The sequence below is a fragment of the Lissotriton helveticus genome, chromosome 3_1 (assembly GCF_964261635.1).
Source record: "Lissotriton helveticus chromosome 3_1, aLisHel1.1, whole genome shotgun sequence".
Classification (NCBI taxonomy): Eukaryota; Metazoa; Chordata; class Amphibia; order Caudata; family Salamandridae; genus Lissotriton; species Lissotriton helveticus.
This window is the reverse complement of record NC_136061.1, coordinates 291217232-291235729: the sequence shown is the minus strand read 5'-3', so window position 1 is coordinate 291235729 and position 18498 is coordinate 291217232. Positions and strand designations below refer to the sequence as shown.

The following is an 18498-nucleotide window of genomic DNA, read 5'->3' as shown; positions in this document are numbered from 1 at the left end:
TAATTCCAATACGAACGGAAACAGCAGCTCCATCCTAAACATTTGACATATTTTGCTTGTGAAAAACAGGCTGAATATATTTAAAGACAAGCCCCATGAATGAAGGTTATTTCTCATTTTGAGAACTGCAAAGCACAACCCTAGGTGCATTTTGCCCAGCAACAATCCAAGCCCACGGTATCCATATTTCACTGTGGGAAATTCCTACCCGGTACAGTGAACATACTTGCAATAAGGGCCATAATGGTAATGGGAGGGGGTTCCAAAGCAGAGAAAAGAGAAAATCGGAGCTACACTGGATAGTCAGTACAATCTTGAACCATGGGCGAGTGTTCGTGAGGTGGGTGAAAGCTAATTTTCCCAAGGACATGTGCTGCAGCATGAATAAACTCTTTATTTTATTTATTTAGTAGCAGTTTTTCTACAGTGCAGACCTAGCCAAGAGGGCAGGGGAACGCTTAACATACAACTAAGAGAGGATACCTAACACTTACATTGATGAGAGGGATGAAAAAACTAACCAGAAATAATGTTATTAAGATATATTTTGGAGAGATGGATTTTAGATCCTTTCGGAAAAGGAGATTGTCATTTCATCTCATTTGATCAGGGATAGTGTTCCGAAGCCTAGGAACTAGGCACGAGAAAGCTTGTTTAGATCTAATAGATGTGTTGCCTCTTTTGTATTATGGAATTTCCAGGATTAGGGGGATGCAGTTTCTGTGAGTTTAAGTGTGTTGTTCGGGTCGGATGGGTGGGTGGTGTATGATGTTTATCAGTTATGCTAGCAGTTCTGAAGTAAATTCTCGTTCCTGGGGGACCAGTGAAGGTGTCTTATGAGGGGTATGATATGGTCTGACTTTATGGCACTTGTGAAGAGGACAGCAGCTGCTTGTAAGAGATTTTAGAAGCTCCTGTGTGGATTTGGGTAGGCCTGCCAAGACAGCATTTACTCCACCCAAATACGGCCTATACTGCTGATTTGTAGTCTGAGTGAGGGATAAATGATTTTACTTTTCTGAGCAAGTGGAGCAGACAGGAGGAGGATCTAGTCAAATTAATGAGTTGACCTGTTAGGCTGAGATGTTGGTTTGTGAGAAAGCCAAGAGATTTGGCATGAGTTCCTGGATAATTCCTAGAGGTCGTAGAAATTGTATCCACTTCCGAAATTGTATTGGAGAGATGTGGAGGCAGAATATATTGCAGATGGTAAATGACTGACCCATTACTGCTGTGCTGATGCAATTGTTTGCCCTGGACGCATTATAGCATCACTGCGCCAAATGAAAAAAAAACACAGCATCCAATTCTGTGCATTTATTGTCTCCAAAGACGATGGAGCGACAAAGAAAGCCAACTTGATATTGAAGTATAAGGATCAGAAATGGATCAGTCTAGATTTCATTCCCTACACCACTAACTATTTCATTTGAACACTCTCCAGAACAGTGAGGAGGTGGGTGGATGCGTATCCTGCCCACATATATTGCCTGTATTTTACAGGATTATTTCAAACCTTTCATGGACAAGCAATTGTGGCATTCATTATAAGTGACCTCTTAATTCCAATGGAGTCTGTAACAGCAGTTACTAGCCGCATTGGAATTATGAGATCACTTGTATTTCTATGGATCAGTTGATTATCCAGGGGAAAATAAGGAATTATCAGGTGAATCAGGCCCAAAATTACCAATTTCCCAGTAATTCCTCTTTTCAATAGAGGACCCCCAGGATCCAATTTGTAATTGCTCAGATTTTACCAACGCTCAGAGGTAACAATCCCTCAGTTTTAGTAACTCAGAGGGTGGGGAAAATCCGGCCTGTGTCTGGGCCACCTGTAATGAGGTGAAATATTCTGCTTTGTTTAATGTGGGACATTGATAATCAAAATGTTACTGAGGCATATACCAAGGTGTTATACGGAAATCTGAGCTACAATAGACGTGTGCATCTTTCCAATAATGGAACAAAATAGAAATTCCTAACCCTGTCTCTTGTTCTTACTTCTCTCTTGTCTTTATTTTTCCTACTAGCTAGATTCCTAAATCTGTCTTCCTTTCTTCCTCCTTTCACTTCTCTTGCTATTTTCCTCTCCTTGTTTCTCTTTACTGCTCTGACTCCTCCTTCTACCTCTCCTTCCCTTGTGGATTTTCTATTCTCTTTTCCTTTCTCATTCTTTCTCCCCTTTAGCATACATTTGGTATTCCTCTTTCTCCTGTCAGCTTCCTTCCATTTTTTTTACACTCTATTCCTTATATGCATCTTTCCTAAAGTTTTGCTTCACCGTACTGTTTTCACTACTACAATTTTTGAAAATGCTAGCTGCTCTCTCCTTTTTCCCTTCTTTAGTGTATACTCTTCACACTCACTTTGTTACTCTAACTCCGTTCTACGGCCCCAACGCGAGTTGCATGGTAATGGTGGGATATTAACTCTGCTCCCAGCCAGTACTGCGTGGTAAAAGTGCCATGCAATTACAAATTAATCTCCATGGAATGGGGAATAATTGTACAGATCCAGTTTTATCGGGTGGAATTCCGTATGGTATTTTTCCTTTTCATTGGGGATTAACCCCACATTTACCATCTGCTTTGAGAAGGTCATATATCTGTGCACTGTGACTGGTGCAAGGTGCAGAATATGGCAGGTGACTGTGGGAGAGGGAATGCGAGGACGCTGCTGGCAGGGCCCCAAGTACCTTGGAAGGAGTTCAAGTGAGGACCACGGAATGGACTGCCATTGTCAAAGCATAGTAAGTAAGTAAGTAAGTAAGTTTATTGTGCATAGTTAATTAAAACCAGTGCAAAGCGTGGTACAAACAGTAAGAAAAATGGACATTAAAATATCATTAAAATTTGTACATTGTTGTCGTCATTAAAAAGCATGCACAGAAGAAACCAGTCTGATTAGCCAGGAGCAATTGTCTTTATGGCGGGGCAGCATATTCCTGTGAGTCCTGTAGGCCGCCTACATGTTGTCTGTGTCAATGATCGGAAGTTTTTTATTTTGACAGTTTTTGCTCGATCATTGCAAGGAACTTAACGTATCTGCAATTCAGTTTCGTGTTCGAAGGGTTCAGGCAGGCGAGGACCACTTGCTTTCTCGTGCAAGTCCCTAGCTGCTTAAGCTGGGCCTTTAAGAGCTGTTGACGGGCTTGCCGTAGCTCTTCGCAAAGGCAGGTCAGATGAAGTATATCGCCCTTGTCTGTGTTGCAGAACGGACAAACCTCGTGGCCATTACTCCTGAGCCATGGTGGAAGATACTCTCTGCTGGGCAAAAGCCCTAGTCTGTATTTCAAGAACTTCAGTTTTGTTGTCTTAGGATAACCCTGGCTGAAGTAAGGTTGTGGTGTCAGCGTTTTATAAGAGTTTAATGACATCCAGGCATGGTTTCTTTTGGCGAATGTGGCCTTGTCCTCTAGTAAGGATAGTGTTTTAACAGTTTTCCAGACTAGTTTTTTGAATGGGTTGTGCCCGAGTTGCATGTCCCAAATCACAGTTGGATTAGTAGCCACCAGAGCTGTCTTCAGGTAGGATCTTGCCTGAGATATATCCCTATTTTGGATGTCTTGCCATAGCAGCGAGTTTAGAGTGTTGGTGGGGGCCGAGCGGAGTTTGTGGCAGCAGTTGATGTATGCTCCCTGTCTGGCAAGGGCTTGCTTTTGCAATCCAAATTCCAGCCTAAGTTGGGCCGGCGATGTATAGGACGGAAGGGAAAACATTGTTCTATAGGCTTTTGTCTGGATTGTGTCCAGGTTCTTGGAGTCTCTCCCACGAAGCGCCTCGCTGCCATAGCAGATAGAGGGGAGTAGCTTAGCCTGGATAACTCTCAGATACGGGGTTAAAATTGGCCCCATCAGTTGATTGGCTATGTTTTTTAGTGTAACGGCGATGCACGCCCCTCTCCTTTTTGCTTCCTGCTTTTGTTGTGCAAAGGTGCCATCTCTGTCAAAGAGAACTCCCAGGTATTTATAAACAAGTGCCAACTCTATTTTTTGACCGCCTAGTGCCCATGACTTCTGAAGCTTCTTCTTGGTGTTGATCGACATGGTGCGTGTCTTGCTCAGATTTATTTTAAGTTTGTTTTCCGTGGCATAGCTGTGCATTTGGATCAGAAGCTGCTGGAGGCCGGTGTAAGTATGGCTCAGTAGCACAACAGCAGGTTGCTCAAGGTTTTCCCCCCCAGCCTCGGGGAATGGGAGTTGCATGTGTTGAGTGTGTCTGATAAGTCTGCCATAAACAGATTGAATAGTATTGGGGCAAGCACGCACCCTTGCTTCAGGCCTTTGGTGGTACGAACTTTAGATGACAGGTGTGTGCTGCCTCCTAGCTTCACCTGCACCCAGGTATCAGAGTGTAGAAGCTTCGGCATGCTTAGGATCGGCTGCGGTATTCCCCACTGTGCCAGTTTCCCCCAAAGTCTGCCTCTCTCGATGTTGTCAAACGCTGCACTGAAATCGATGTAGCACATGTGCAGCGGCAGTTTTTTCGTTTTTGCTGCATCGATCATTAGAGAGATGGCCAGAATATTGGTAGCTGTTCCAGTATTTTTCCGGAAACCAGTCTGGTTCAATGGTATGATCTGATTTGTATCTGCCCATAGCGCAATTTCCTCCAAGAGAGTTCCCGCAAAATATTTTGCCTCATTATCGAGGAGGGCTACTAGTCGGTAGTTGTTAGGGTCCGTTTTGTCACCTTTTTTTAATATGGGGACAATCGTCGACCCTCTCCAAGATTCTGGGATTTTGTTTAAGAGTCTTACTTCCGAGAATAGCGGTTGCATGTTGGTAGCCCATTCTGTGATCTTTTCCTTAAATAGGGCTGGCGGAATACCGTTTGGACCCGGAGCACCTTCCTTCCTGCCCTTGCGAATCTGGTTTTTTTTTTATTGCTCTTTGCTGGGCGGCTGTTATATCCGAGATGTTTTTGGATGGGCTTTGCTCTCTCTTGGTCAGGGCCTTCAGCGCGAACATTGTGGAGTTAGGCTCTGTGGTGTTCGTTTTTTGCGCTCCTGGTGTTCCGGCTGGTCATTAAAGTGGCTAGAGAGATAGGTGATCCATGACTCTTCCAGAATGTGCGAGCCTAGTTCTTTATGCTGTGGTCGTAGGATCCTGTTTGCTGATTGCCAAAAGCGTGCGCTGTTGCTACTTTTGCTGTCGTGTAATAATTTTGCCCATGTCTCATTTTCAGCGTCTTTCTTTATGTTCCATTTTATGCTTTTGAGCTCAGTTCTTTGTTTCTTCAACTCTGTCCGAAGCTGTGCGTTGTCGGGGGCTGATCTTAGCATTCGTAAGGTCGAATTTACTAATCTTTTATGCTGCCTTAATTCTGCTCTTGGTCCTTTTTTTGAGTTGGTTTTACTGCTCACATTGTGCAAGTTAGTTTTTGCCAGGGTCTTGGTTGCCATTTCTTTTAGCAAAGATCCTGTGTATTGCTCCCAGTGTGGGATATGCCCAGCTGAATTTGATTTGTGTGTGTTATATCGTTGAAGGGCAGTATCGGCCAGAGTTGTTAGGTTAGATGGTGTGTATTTGATCCTTTTTCGATTGATGGTGTAGATCGCCCCTAACGTTTTGTCTGGCCTGATTGTAGAAGGCGACTTTAATGTCAGGTGGCATTCCTGGGGACGGTGGTCACTTTCTCCCTTGTCCCCCATTCTGAATTCCAAGATATAGGGGAAGAGTGCCAGACTGGCAAATGTATAGTCCAAGATGGAGCTGGCTGTTTGTGAGTAGAATGTTTCTACTGGAGGGCGATATGTCATGAATCTACCATTTAATGCCCGGTGATTTAAATGTTCTAAGTCTTTGAGAAAGGAACTGTATTGGTGCTTTCTCCTATTTTGCGGGGAGCTTTGTGGTGGTATGGTGTAAATATTATTCAGAGCCAGGACCTCTTCCTCTGCTGATGAGCCAAGGAGGTTTTGGTTGAAGTCCCCTGACAGGAGAAAGAGTGGCTTTTCCATCTGGGAGATATACTCCGTGAGTTGATTGGAAATTGTGTTGGAGTCTTTACCTCTGTGTTTAGGGTGGACGTATGCATTGACAAGGCATATCTCTTCTTCTGTGTTACAGAGCTTTAGTTTTATTTTTACTGTTAAGGTTGAGGATGTGGACGAGTTCATGAGAACTGCCAACGATATTGTTGTGTTGGATATATATGTAGCCAGGCCTCCTGACTGGTGGCCAAATCTGTTGGTTCTAACTGCTGCTGTTGAAAAGCCAGTGAAGCCTGTGATGTGTTGTGTAGATGTGAGCCAGGTTTCCTGCAGCATTACTATATCAAATAGAGAGATGTACTTTTGGAAGTCTGGGTCATCCATTTTTGAGATTAGGCCGTTTATATTCCAAGAACAGATGCCTATGGATGGTGCACTGCCCTATATGCCATCTCTCATTTGTTGGTGGCATCAGGCCTCTTCAGGACGTATGAAGATCGTTCGAGAGAGAGTTTCTCTTGTTAGTGCTCGGTTTTGATGTAGAGCTCCCCCTGTGCTCGCTTCTGTCGATCCCCGAGGGCTGCGTGTGTTTTTAATTGGCGGACTTCCTCTCAGGGGCTTAGTCATGATGGGAGTGCGGATCTGATGGTGCTTTTGCACTGGACTTCTCCCGCTTGATGTGAGTGCTAGTTCAGAGCCCTCTACCGCCCTCGGCCTATCTTCCGGACGCTGCCAATGTATGTTCTCTCTTATTTTGGGCGAGCTTCCCAAGGCGCCTTTAAGGACGCTAACGGTGTTTTCCGGTCTTGCCTCCAATTTTGAGCTTGTCCTCTTCTGAAGGGGTGAGGGGTAAGCTGGTTTTAGTATGGGGTCTAGCTTGATGCCCCAGGTCTTAAATTGCTCTGCTTCCGCTGCAATGGACTCCGCGACATTGTTGGAAGACCAGGTGGTCTTGGTCCCCTCCGGGCTATTTGGATTGGCGGCGGGCAAGAATTCAACCGAGATTAAGTCCTTGGTACCTATCCCCTCCAGGCTGGGAATATGTCCCATTAGTTTAAGAATGCTGCCACGGTTGAGCGTGTCATGCTGCCCTTGTGACTTATATTCCGGAAAAAAGACCAACATCTCTGTTGTTTGTTTGGTGCGTCCTACCTCCTTGTATTGTGAGTGATGTACTTGAGCTAGTGATGCATGGCCTGTATGAGTTTCGCGAGGTACCGAGGTTGAACCTTCACCTGGCATGTTAGCGGTGGTGGTTGATGCTTTGAATGAAGTCATTTGCTTTGATGTTATTCGTGTTTCGGATGGCCGTTTTCGTTTGGAACGCTCAGTTTGATTAGAAACAGGGTGATTGGTGAAGTCCGATGTATCTGTGACATGGGCTCCGTAAATTTGGCTTAGCGATGGTCCAAGTTTTCCGTTCCTATCCCCCACCTCAACATTTAGCCTGTGAGGGTGGTTGTTAACATTTATTGGTGGCGAGTCTTGATTGATAGTTAGTTCTGATGTTCCCCTTTCCATTTGGAGAGGAGGCTCCTTGTTTTGCAGTGTTGAGACTCCCGCTTGATCCTCAGAGGCCCTTGCTGTCTTGTTCTTGGCACAGTTTGGAAGTATAAGGTGATTGATCTTTGCTGCCGCCTCTCTTACTCCGACTATTTGTTCCGACTGGTCTCTTACCCATGGTCCTTGGGACCCTTGCCCTTCTTGTTTCGGCTGGCTACTGTTTGTTTTGTGCTGCTGCTGATTTGTGCTTAGGGGCAAGTGGTATCCGCTATCTGTGAGGTTAGCATTGTTTGCGTTATCCCAAGATCTCTCCTTTGTGTCATAGAAGATGGGGAAATATTTAGACGTGGATGTTTCAATTTTTTGCTTACGCCCTTTTCTTTTTTGTAGACGTCGCTGTTTGGCGTTGAGTTTTTGCGAGGGCTCCTGTCCCGTTAGGGTTGTCTCTTCGTTTGCGGGTGCGGAGTGGGTGGTTGGCTCTGCTGCGGTTCTGGATGCTTCACTCCTGATGTCTCCTGCTTCAGGGTTAGTGGTGCCCATTTCTTTAATTGCGTATCCTCTATGTAGAGACTTTATATCTCCTATTAGGTCAGTTAGCATTGAGGGCAGTGAGGCTACTTTGTCTAATGCCTGACTGCAATTGCAGCTCAGATAGGTGTTTGATTGTGCTCTCAGAATCAGGTTGTTTAGATTGCCTAGCTTATCGTCGATGCCAGCTGTAAAGACTGCCAGTGTATTGAGATGATTAAGTTGCAGCTCCATTTTCTCTGATTGGTATTGCAGGGTATCTACTGCTAGTTGGATTGTATTTAGCAGTGAATTCCACGTTCCGATGTTTTGTTCCTTTCTCCGCTCATTCTCTTTAGAGTCATTGCCGGGCATGTTTAGATTTTTGGCTGCCAAAGGTGAGTCAGGGGCATGAGTCCCTTTGGGATCAGGTGTGTGAGTGGCTAGCATATCTTCCCATTCTTGTGTGTTGAAATGGGACGCTAGTGCTCTTGCTTCGGCTTTGCTAATGGAGTCGTGAGAACTTGCAGCCTCCCTACCAGAGGCTCTTCTTGCTGAGTTTTGGGTTTCCTGATCTGTGGTTGATAGAGCGCGTTCAGCCATTGGATGAGATTTAATGGGTGTACTATGAGTGAGGCTCTTCGATTGCAAGTCCAGCTCCGGACATGGTGCGGTTTCTTTTGCTGGAACCGATGCTGATGTCTGTAGGCCTGCCCCAGGAGCCCTTGCAGTGGGGCAGCTGTCTAGTTTGTCAGCTGGTATTTGGACTAAAATGAGTTTCTCATTCAGGTTGACTTTGAGGTCATCTAGTGGGGGTGATGAGATGTTTTCCCGGCTGCAAAGGACCAGGCCAGCTGGGTATGCGTGCAGAATCTTCTGGTTGTAGGCAGCGGAGTTAGAAGACTTCCCTCTTTTGCTTGAGGTCTCCAGAGGAGTGCTAGCATTCCCGTGCCCCGAGGTGCTGCCCTGCGCAGGATCCGACGAAGGGCTTTGTGCCAACGGGCCTTCGGGTACAAGCAGTGGTGGCAAAGAGCATGCTAATCCCATGACAGCGGGAAGCAGTGGTGATTGCAGACCGGACAGGTGCCTGTTACTCGAGAATATTGCTGCGCCCGCGTCCTTTAGGAATTCAAACTTTGTGAATATTTTGGGTTGATAACGTTTTTTGACAGTTTGTGATGTGCTTACTACGGTCTCTGGTATCAGGACCGTTACGGATCCTTGCTCTGTTGTATTATAGCTCAGCCCCAGTGCCTGCTCTGATGTGGAGACGTTCAGCTCCGTGCTGGTAGTCGAGTTTGCGCTCATTTTCCTTTTCTTTTTCTTATGCCCTTTCCCATTTCCCTGTTTTTCGTTCGTTTTTGCTGTGGGCTTTGGTTTGACTACCAGGGGCCCCCTGGCCTTGCCTGACCTCATGTCGTTAGTGGCGATGATGGTTGGCTCGCTAGTTTTCTGTCCGTAAGTAGGCTGGATGTGAGCTGGCTGCGTTTTAAGCTGAGCGTAGCGGAGCGCGCAAAGGGGCCGTAGGTCAGTCAGACCTAGTCGGACTGCCTGTCAGACCCCCCGGGCTCTTACTTAGCGGCCGCCTCTACCGGCAGCCGTGCTCGCGCTTGTAGGCTCGCCTTCCCCCGGAAGACCTTGTGCTTGGTCGATGATCGATTAAGGTGAGTGGGGATAATAGGTAGAAAAGATTCCAGGTGTGCAGCCTCACTTTTTACCCCCGCTCCGCCTCTTCTCTTCTCTTCGGCACCGGGTAAATGTGCAAAGGGACCTGAATTGCGGGGCTTGTAGCGAGCAGAGAAGAGCGGCGAAGAGCCCCCAGGTGACACCAGCAAAGACAGCAAAGCAACTGCTGCCCCCGCACCCCCCCCTCACCTCTCTGCTCCTTGCTCCTCGCTCGTCCGGACTCACTCCTTGCTTGTTCGGTCTCGCTCCGTCTCCGGATTCTTTCAGCCTTCCGATGCTCTCAGCCTATTTTTCCAGCCTTTTTTTGCCCCTGGCATAGGGAGAGGCATAGGTAGGGGGCATGCTGGGAACTGGGCTTTGGTCAGAACAGCCCTGTAGCCCCTGAACCCACAGCTCCTGATTGCCCACGGCGTTGTAGTCAATTTTCCCAGGGTGGGCGGGCCGGGACCAGAACGGGCTGGGGCGGGCGGGCGGGCTGAGCTGAGGCTGAGGCGGCTGGAGCGGCGTGATTAGCCTGGAGCTGCCGCTCGGACCTGCGGCTCCCTGACAGCCCCAGGCAGCCCCCAGCTGAAGCTGGTTCTCGAGTGGGGGGGGAATGCAGGGGGGGGATGCAGGCTGGTACCGGGCTTCGGATGGTGATGGGAACCGGTAAAAAACACCGCCGCGGTTCGGTGAAAGTTGCTCGTTTTTCCCGGCTCTGCGGTTTGTGATCTGCTGCAGCAGGCTCTCTCCTGTCGGCGTGTGACGTCAAAGCAATTTTCCCAGCTTGAATTTTCGGCTGGTAAAATTGGGTCCTTGTTTCCCACACAGTATCTGCTGCCAGAAGAACAATACAATCATGGTTGAGCAGAATGGAATTCCACACAGGAATCTCACCACACTTAAATAATAATCGTGGCTTACTTGCTCTTTCCCTCCCTCTAGTACTTCTCCCTTGTATCCTATTTCTCTCATTAGCATTCTCTTTTTCCTCATTACATTCAATAGGATATTTACTTGTGTCCTTGTCTCCTTTTTTCCTAGGAGACTTGGCTCAGTGAATTTAACCCTCTCGCCGTGAAGATAGCTGTTTCAGTTTATTACGACTATGTGAAGCTTCGTACTCAAACAAGCACTGCAAAACCAGTTGTTATACAGAGGTCCACGGAGGAAGCAACCAACATTGAAAACACATTGCTCACCTTACAGTTCCCCGGTAGGCACCTGTCTCTTTCTCCTGCTATGAAATAATAGTATGAGGAATATATTGTATTGATTCCCAAAGAAGAATCAAACTGGAGTGCATAGTTAGATGAAAGCAGTCTATGCCTTTTGGGTAAAACACCAACAAAGCATTTTGCAACCCTAGGTGTATGTTGTGAGTGAAATAGTTGGACTTTGTTCTGAAGTACATCTGCATACTGTGAAAGATCCCCATGGCTTGTATTCATAAATCTGTTTCAAACCTTTTTTTAAAATATCAAAATGCAGCTGAATGTGCACAGAAGCCAAGAGGAAGATAATGTGTGTTACAAAAATAATGCAGACTGTGTATATGGTATCCTTCTGCGGTATATTACATTACCTTCTTAAGATCCTTGTAATCCCATCTCTTGGCCTCTTGCTCCAACAAAACATGTCTGGTACTACCTTACTCAAGCATGTCATGCCTCAGTTGTTGGGCACAGGCTTCAAGCAGAATGCATGAGACCTACTTCAATGTCAAATAACTACCACTGACTTCCTTATTTACAAGCTTCTCATGGTCTCCTTTAGCAGAATGTTAAATTATAACTGATGAAGCACAGGAGTTTCATGCAGCTATTATAATACTTGTAAGTGACTTTGTCTTTTCTTTGCTCTGTTATTTGAAGATTCGTGTAAATTCGACTCTCTGGATCCATCCGAGTTTACCGATGTTGAAGACCCTGGAGCGGATGCTGTTCCATTTATTGTACTTCGAATACTGTACAACCACATGGAAACTGGTGAGACAACTGTATTTGATTACACAAGTTAGATGGTGTGGTTCTCATTTGGGGAGGGGCATCCAATATTATAGATGTTATTTTGGATAAGGCAACGTAAAAGTCACTGCTGATTTTTTCTAATACCTATCAAGGGCAGATTCTTTGACATGGCTTACTGACTTCTGTCCACAGGCCAATTTGCTATCCAGAGTGCAAAAACTTTAAAAAACATTTTATTGAGTTTCTCGTATAACAAATCGCTAATAAATAGCACTTGAATGTAGGCACAGCTAACAGGTATATATGTGCAATAATGTAAGCAGCTAGACCTAGACGGGAAACATATTTTACAACGCATGCAAGACATCGCATGCCATTACAACGCAAGTCGTTACAAATACGCGTTGTTACATCACATGCCATTACAACACAAGTCGTTACGACTTGCTGTAGACGCATGCAAGACATCGCATGCCATTACAACGCAAGTCGTTACAAATACGCGTTGTTACATCACATGCCATTACAACACAAGTCGTTACAACGACTTGCTGTAGGGGGCAGAAGGTGTTGGATTTGTTGGGTTTTTAATCCAACACCTTCCCTAATGTTGCACACACTGGAGTTGGAATAGTAAATTATACTATTTCAAGCTCCAGCGCCCCCCCCCCTACAGCAAGTGGTTGTAATGGCATGCGATGTAACAACGCATCGTTGTAATGACTTCCGTTGTACTGGCATGCGTAGAAAATGCATGTTTGTAAAGAGTGCTGTTCAATGTAGACAATTACAGCCAGTGAAAGACTCCACACTGATAGATGTGGAGGAAACAAGGGTAGAATGCACTGTGTAAAATAGTTATTTAAGCTGACAGTGAAACCAGTGGGGGCTGGCTTGTACAGAGGGTGGTGAGGCACAATTCTTTTTATTAAAATAGACTTACCTTGGTGAGTTGCAGTGTAAAGTCCTCATCCCTCGGGCGTCTTCACGGGAAGCTTTGACGCAGGAAACTGCAGGATGTACGACGGTACAACGCGTGGTATTACCACGCGTACCGCTACAACGTGTTTTTTACAACGCAAGTCGTTACCACGACTTGCGCTGTAGGGGTGTTACTATTCTAACACCAGCCTACGTACAGTAGGGAAGGTGTTGGAATAGTAAATCTACTATTCCTTGTCCTTGAGCGCCCTCCAGCGCAAGTCGTGGTTACGACTTGCGTTGTAAAAAACGCGTCGTAACTGTAGTGCGGGGTAACATCCGCGTTGTAAAGGATGTTCCCCAAACTGCACGACCCAATCCTGGCGCTGCTTTCACAGCATGAAAGCAGCGCCAGTATTGGATAGAGCGGGCTCTCCCAGCGCTCCTAAGAGCATTGGAGGCCTGCACATTCTCTAACCTAGCTGTCTAAGACAGCTAGGTTAGAGAACTTTAAAATGTGCATGTCTAGATGGCAGGCCCAAGACGACCGGCCAAAGAGACATGCACATTTTAAAGCGCATAACTCTCTGCTGCTGTCACTCGGAAGCGCAGGCCCTGCCCCATCCTGACACATAGTTCAGGACGGGTGATGGAAAAATAAAACAGTAATAAATCAACTTTATTACCACTTTATTATACAGCGCTGGGGCTTATGGGGTGACGCTCCTCCGCTCAAATGGAGGAGCCGCCCCTGCGAGAAACATTTCAAGAGGGCATGTGATCAGACTTCATCGTAAGGTCAAACAGGGCAGGTTCCCATGTCTTTAGTGCAATATGATTAGAGGTTCCCGTGGTTATGGTAAGTATGGAGGCTATTTACCGGATGCCCACCCAATTAAATTGTATCTCCGTGTTTTTTCTGTGGCAATTATGCTGATTTCCAACCCATATCCCTTATTTGTTTAGCTAGAATCAGTACCAAGTCTGCAAATTTACATGAATATTTTCTAGTCCCTGTATGCAGAAATAAACTTTGTAGGCATATTTAGGGAGAGACAATCAATAGGTTGCTCATTAACTTGAGCAAAAACCTAATTCCATTATCAGGTTAGAACTCAGCATTTCCATTCCATATGAAAGTATTCACAGTCAGGAGCGTGGCATCTGGGACATTTGTCTAAAGCAGTACTGAATTGCTTGCTTATTTTAGTGGGAGTGAGGTAGTTGTGATGGAGGAAGTTACATTGTATCAGCTTAAACCTACTGTTTCTGGAAAAACAATCTGCATAAGCTATTCTTTCCCATCTTTTCCTAAAGTGTACAAAGTCTCACAAGTGGTTTACACATGGACTCAAGTATCAATGTGGCAATGAGGTCCAATGTGGTTAGACATGTTTCTGTCTAATTCCTTAAGCACTGCAGGGGTAGATCGGGGGCATAGGCGTTTATTATCCAGCATAGCTGTAGCTGTTTGTTCCATCAACACATTGCTGGGGCCATCAATTTGGGAACAGCCCGTTTCTGGTGTATTTGCCAAATACCGTTCCCTACAGCATGCCTGGGCATGTATCTTTAGAGAAGAATCTGTACGCAAGTGTTAGGGAGGCAAATGCCCATTTAGCTATATATTGCAGTTGCGCCACAATATAACATACCTAGGCTGTGGGGTTTTTAGGTTTTAACCTATAATAACTGTTAAAACCCTCCTGAAAGAGAAATAGCCCTCACAAGTGAAAAAATATAAACACTGAAAAAACACCTGCATAGCCATAAACTAAATGCCATTCAAAGAAAGGAAAAAGAGAGTGAGAGTCCTTTTTTTCATCCTGAAGGGGCCAATACAATGTAACTTTATTATACAAGCTAGCAGTAAGAAAGACTGGGCTAACATTATTCTGCTTGAGTTTTTCTGTTTTTGGGATGCCACTAAAATATTGTTTCTTCCTTTTGCTTTTTTCAGTTTTATGGTTTTTGGTCTAAAGATGCAGGGTTTATCAGCATGTTTTAGGTCCCGTTTAATTATTTTATAAACTGTAGAAAATCAGGAAATATCAAAATCATATTTGATATTTTGGCTGCGTTTAATTTTTTCACTGATAGGTAAAATGACTGGTTTAATAAGAATCTTTCCTAATATGTGTCATCACATTTACCCCTAGAGAATGGGTAAAAACACTTAATACACCAGCCATCAGTTTCTAGTGGGTCAGTATTGATAGTAGGTGAATTGCCAACACTTCAGGCTTAAAACATTAAATGCAAGGTATAAGAGACAAGTATATGTGTAAAGAGCGCTATCACCAAGCATCTGAGCTCGTGGTGAAAACATGACACCAGACTTTTGGAAAACATGGAACGCAGTATCACCTGGAATGCTCTGCAAAAAAGGTTCTTTCCAAGTTCAACAAAGATTGGAGTGATATTGTTTGCATTTGCAGTGATTCAGCTAAGTATATGAAAAAGCTGTGTGATGACCTGTCAAAATTGATACCGAGTTGAAGTGATTCCCTGTAGGAAATCCTTACCCCTTGTTAGATGGTATGCTGAAAGCATCTTTACAATCTTCAGAGTTAATGAGGGATGCTATTGGCTTTTTAGTCCATTCTGGTGCACTGTTTTCTTATGCACAGGAACTATAATGCAAATATTTATAATTTCGTGCTTTGTGTGGCATCAAAGAAAGAGTCATCCCACTTGTGTCCCTTAGGTGATGCTTCTCAGTCCAAGGGGTTATGAATGCTTTATTATCCATGTGGCAACCATTTACAGAATTTTTGCTAATTGATGATATCAAAGGCAAGAAATGTGAGGATCTTTGGTCGCCAATTGATAGTGATGTGAAAAAAGTACACTCTACTGCATTATTAGATTTTTACAGGAAAACATAACTGCTGTAGTAGACATATTTAAAAAAACTGGAGTCTGAAAAAACCCTCGTCTGCCAAGTGTTCAGCATAATTGGTGTAGATGTGAAACATCTCCTTGAGAGTAGGCTGGGCGATGCCTTTAGTGACTTTGACACTGCAACATGTTCCATGTTAGAGTGCTTGCCACTTGGTAAGCAAAGCACTGTTGAAGAGCAATTCAGGAACGTTTATTTTACAATGTATGAGAAATGGCTTGCAATGATGCATAGAAATGCCCCACCAATGTCATTTGAAGTCAATGAAATTTCACTTAGGAACTCTGTACAAGTTCTAGATCCCTTCAGTAAAGGAGAATTTCCTCCGTAGTTTCAATAGTTCTGCTTTATTTTTGACCGCTTCAATAACTCTGAGGGCATAAGCGCCCAGCTCAATGCAAATGTTGCAGAACCTGCCCTGAGAATCGCAATCTTCATGTACACCATTATTGGCATGGAAAGCTATGTCAGCGGCCAGAGTTAAGAAATTGTGTACTGGCTGTTCTGGCGTTGCCCTTCTCAAGTGCCAATGTTGAGAGGGCCTTTTCACAGAAGTTAACATGGGAAGGAAAAGGCGTGCGCACATGACCAAAGACTCACTGAAGAAGTATTGTACGGTGTACTACAATAAGTTTAATTTGCAAAAATCTATTTGGACCTCATATACACTATATGTACACTGTCTGTATACCATGTGCTATCAGTGCAGAAAGTAAGCAATAATAAAAGCAAAAAGTTCCATAAACACCAGAAAAACACTTTTTCTGGTGTTTTTAGTGGCACGAAAATGTGTAACCACTGATAACAACTGTTTTTTTTAAGGTATTGAAATCATTTGAAAACACTGAAGAAAAAAACCACCAGAATTTACCAAACATAGAAACTGAAAACAAGAAAGCCTAATCATACCCTAAACCACCCTTAGATAACGGGAGGGGTAACTTATCTAGTGCAGTTCAGTGCATGCAATCTTTCCAAATTAGTAGCTTAAGTAATGAATACAATTCATTAAAAGAGAGCAGGGCTGAATCACCTGTAAATCTTTTTGGACTGGGCAACTCTACTGATCATCACTGCCAACATCACTTTCTAGGTGGTATATACAAGCCTGTGTTATAGAATGAGGAGTTACATCAGGCTTAGAGTAAGATGTTAGCAGAACATTGTCTGTGGGTTTCTATGTGTCCAGAATACAAATGTAGCATGTTTTTTGCTAAGTACACGGCAACAAACAATCTTTTTATACCCTTGTGGAAACTAAAAGCATCTATACATAAATGTTTCTTCCTTTTTGGTTCTCTCTTCCAATGTTCAATATAATTACCCATTCAATTTTGTTTGCCATCTGCTACATGCGTCAATAAATGAAATGTATTTGTGATTTGTTTTATAGTCATGTCTTGATCTTGTCCGATTACACCTGCTGCCTCCATCTGATGCATTACCTACCAAGGTCTTGTTGCATCAAAGAGCAGTGCCAAATCTGTACATACAGAACAATATCAAGTTTTTTTCTCATTGGAATCCCTATTATTTGTCTGCCTTTTGACAGAATTGCTGACTCTAGGATGGGTGAAGGTTGACAGCTTTCAACGTGACCCTGCTGGTATTCCAGGAGTTTGGGCACCGAGAGAGTTCTCCCTGCATTTTCCAGTCTGCCCTGGGAAAGAGCCAGTCAACATGATTGCTCCCAAAGCTGATCAAACCTCAGAAGGTGAATGTTTAAAAAACACTTTATTTATTGAGTTGTATATATCATCACCAAGTAACTTTACTCTCACTTCATATCGATAAGAGGTAGTAAAAGTATTATTGGAGGAAACCAAGAAAATGGCTAAAACAGCAACATTTGATTTTTTTTTCTGAAAAATGTCAAAAAAGTGCTGGGCAAGAAAATGGCATCAACAAAACGTTTGCTGTGCTAAGATCTCACTTTTCCTAGCTTTCAGGATCAACACGGTTTTTGCATTTTTCTAAGTGGTTGTCTCTACCTACGTGAAGTTTGTGGCAGAAACAGGTGTGAAACGAAGAAAGCAATACTTACATTTCTGAAATGTAGACAAAATTCAGAATTTAGCAAGGGGGTCATTTGTATACATCACTTATGGTTTTCCTAAAAAACTACTTGTTGAAGTAAAACAATGATGAAAATTTCATAAAACATAGAAAAAGGTATCATTTTATGCCCCAATTGCTGATTTACAAAGGTACTATATCATTATGTCTGTCGGTCTCTTCTCGTCTGCTGTTTGTCCAAAAATATGACAACCTAGCCACAACTTATAATGTTTTTTTATTGTTTGCCAACTATGCTTCAATATATATGGAAAAATGTAATGAACAATAATGCTGAATACTGAATTTTGTAAAGCGCGAACGGCTACCTCCGGAGGAAGTGTCCCAGCGCTCGGTGAGCAGTAAAAACCAGAATGATAGGAGATAAGATTATTGCGTGAAAAGCCAGGTTTTCAGTAATCTCCTAAAACTGGGTTCAGAGGATGCCTGTTGTATTTCAGGCGGCAGGGTATTCCAAAGAAGTGCCGTACTTGCGGAAAAAGTTCTGCCGCCCAAGCGAGCCCTATTCACTCGAGGGACGCGAAGATGAACCTGGTGGTTAGAACGGAGGAGTCTAGCCTGAGAGTACCTAGGCAGTCGTGTTTTTAAATAGTTCGGGCAGGTTCCATGTAAGGCTCTGTAGTCCAGAGTGAGAGCCTTGAATTTTATCTGGCTGGCCACAGGTAGCCAGTGTAGCATGCGTAAATGTGGAGAAATGTGGTGTTTAAAAGGAACATGCCTTAACAGTCTTACAGCCGAGTTTTGAACGGTTTGCAACCTTTGTATCAAAAATTTTGGGAGGCCTAAATAGAGGCCGTTGGCATAATCAAGCATCAAGGTGACCATGGCATGGATCACCGTCTTTCGGCATCCCTCCGGAAGCAGTTGAAGAAATCTCCATAGGTTCCTAAGTTTGCTTAGGCATCCACCGGCGACCTGCTGTATGTGAGGGGCAAAAGATAGACCATCATCCCATGTAACCCCCAGGTTTTTTGCCTTTGAACTGGGAAACGGTGCAGGGCCCATCTCGGCCGGCCA

At 44.2% G+C, this 18498-nt stretch overlaps 1 protein-coding gene and 1 long non-coding RNA gene across 3 annotated transcripts in view; one reads left to right on the top strand and one right to left on the bottom strand.

The window, feature by feature from the left end:
• LOC144822378 (uncharacterized) overlaps window positions 1-18498 on the top strand; it is a 1092528-nt gene that overhangs the window by 423950 nt on the left and 650080 nt on the right. For both annotated transcript variants that reach the window (XM_078679823.1, XM_078679822.1), the window contains 3 exons: window positions 10657-10828; window positions 11487-11600; window positions 16958-17119. In XM_078679823.1, the coding sequence (XP_078535949.1) occupies window positions 10657-10828; window positions 11487-11600; window positions 16958-17119 (448 nt within the window). The remainder of the gene's footprint in view (window positions 1-10656; window positions 10829-11486; window positions 11601-16957; window positions 17120-18498) is intronic.
• The window catches only part of LOC144822380 (uncharacterized), a 67096-nt gene that overhangs the window by 9889 nt on the left and 38709 nt on the right, over window positions 1-18498 (bottom strand). The window lies entirely within an intron of this gene.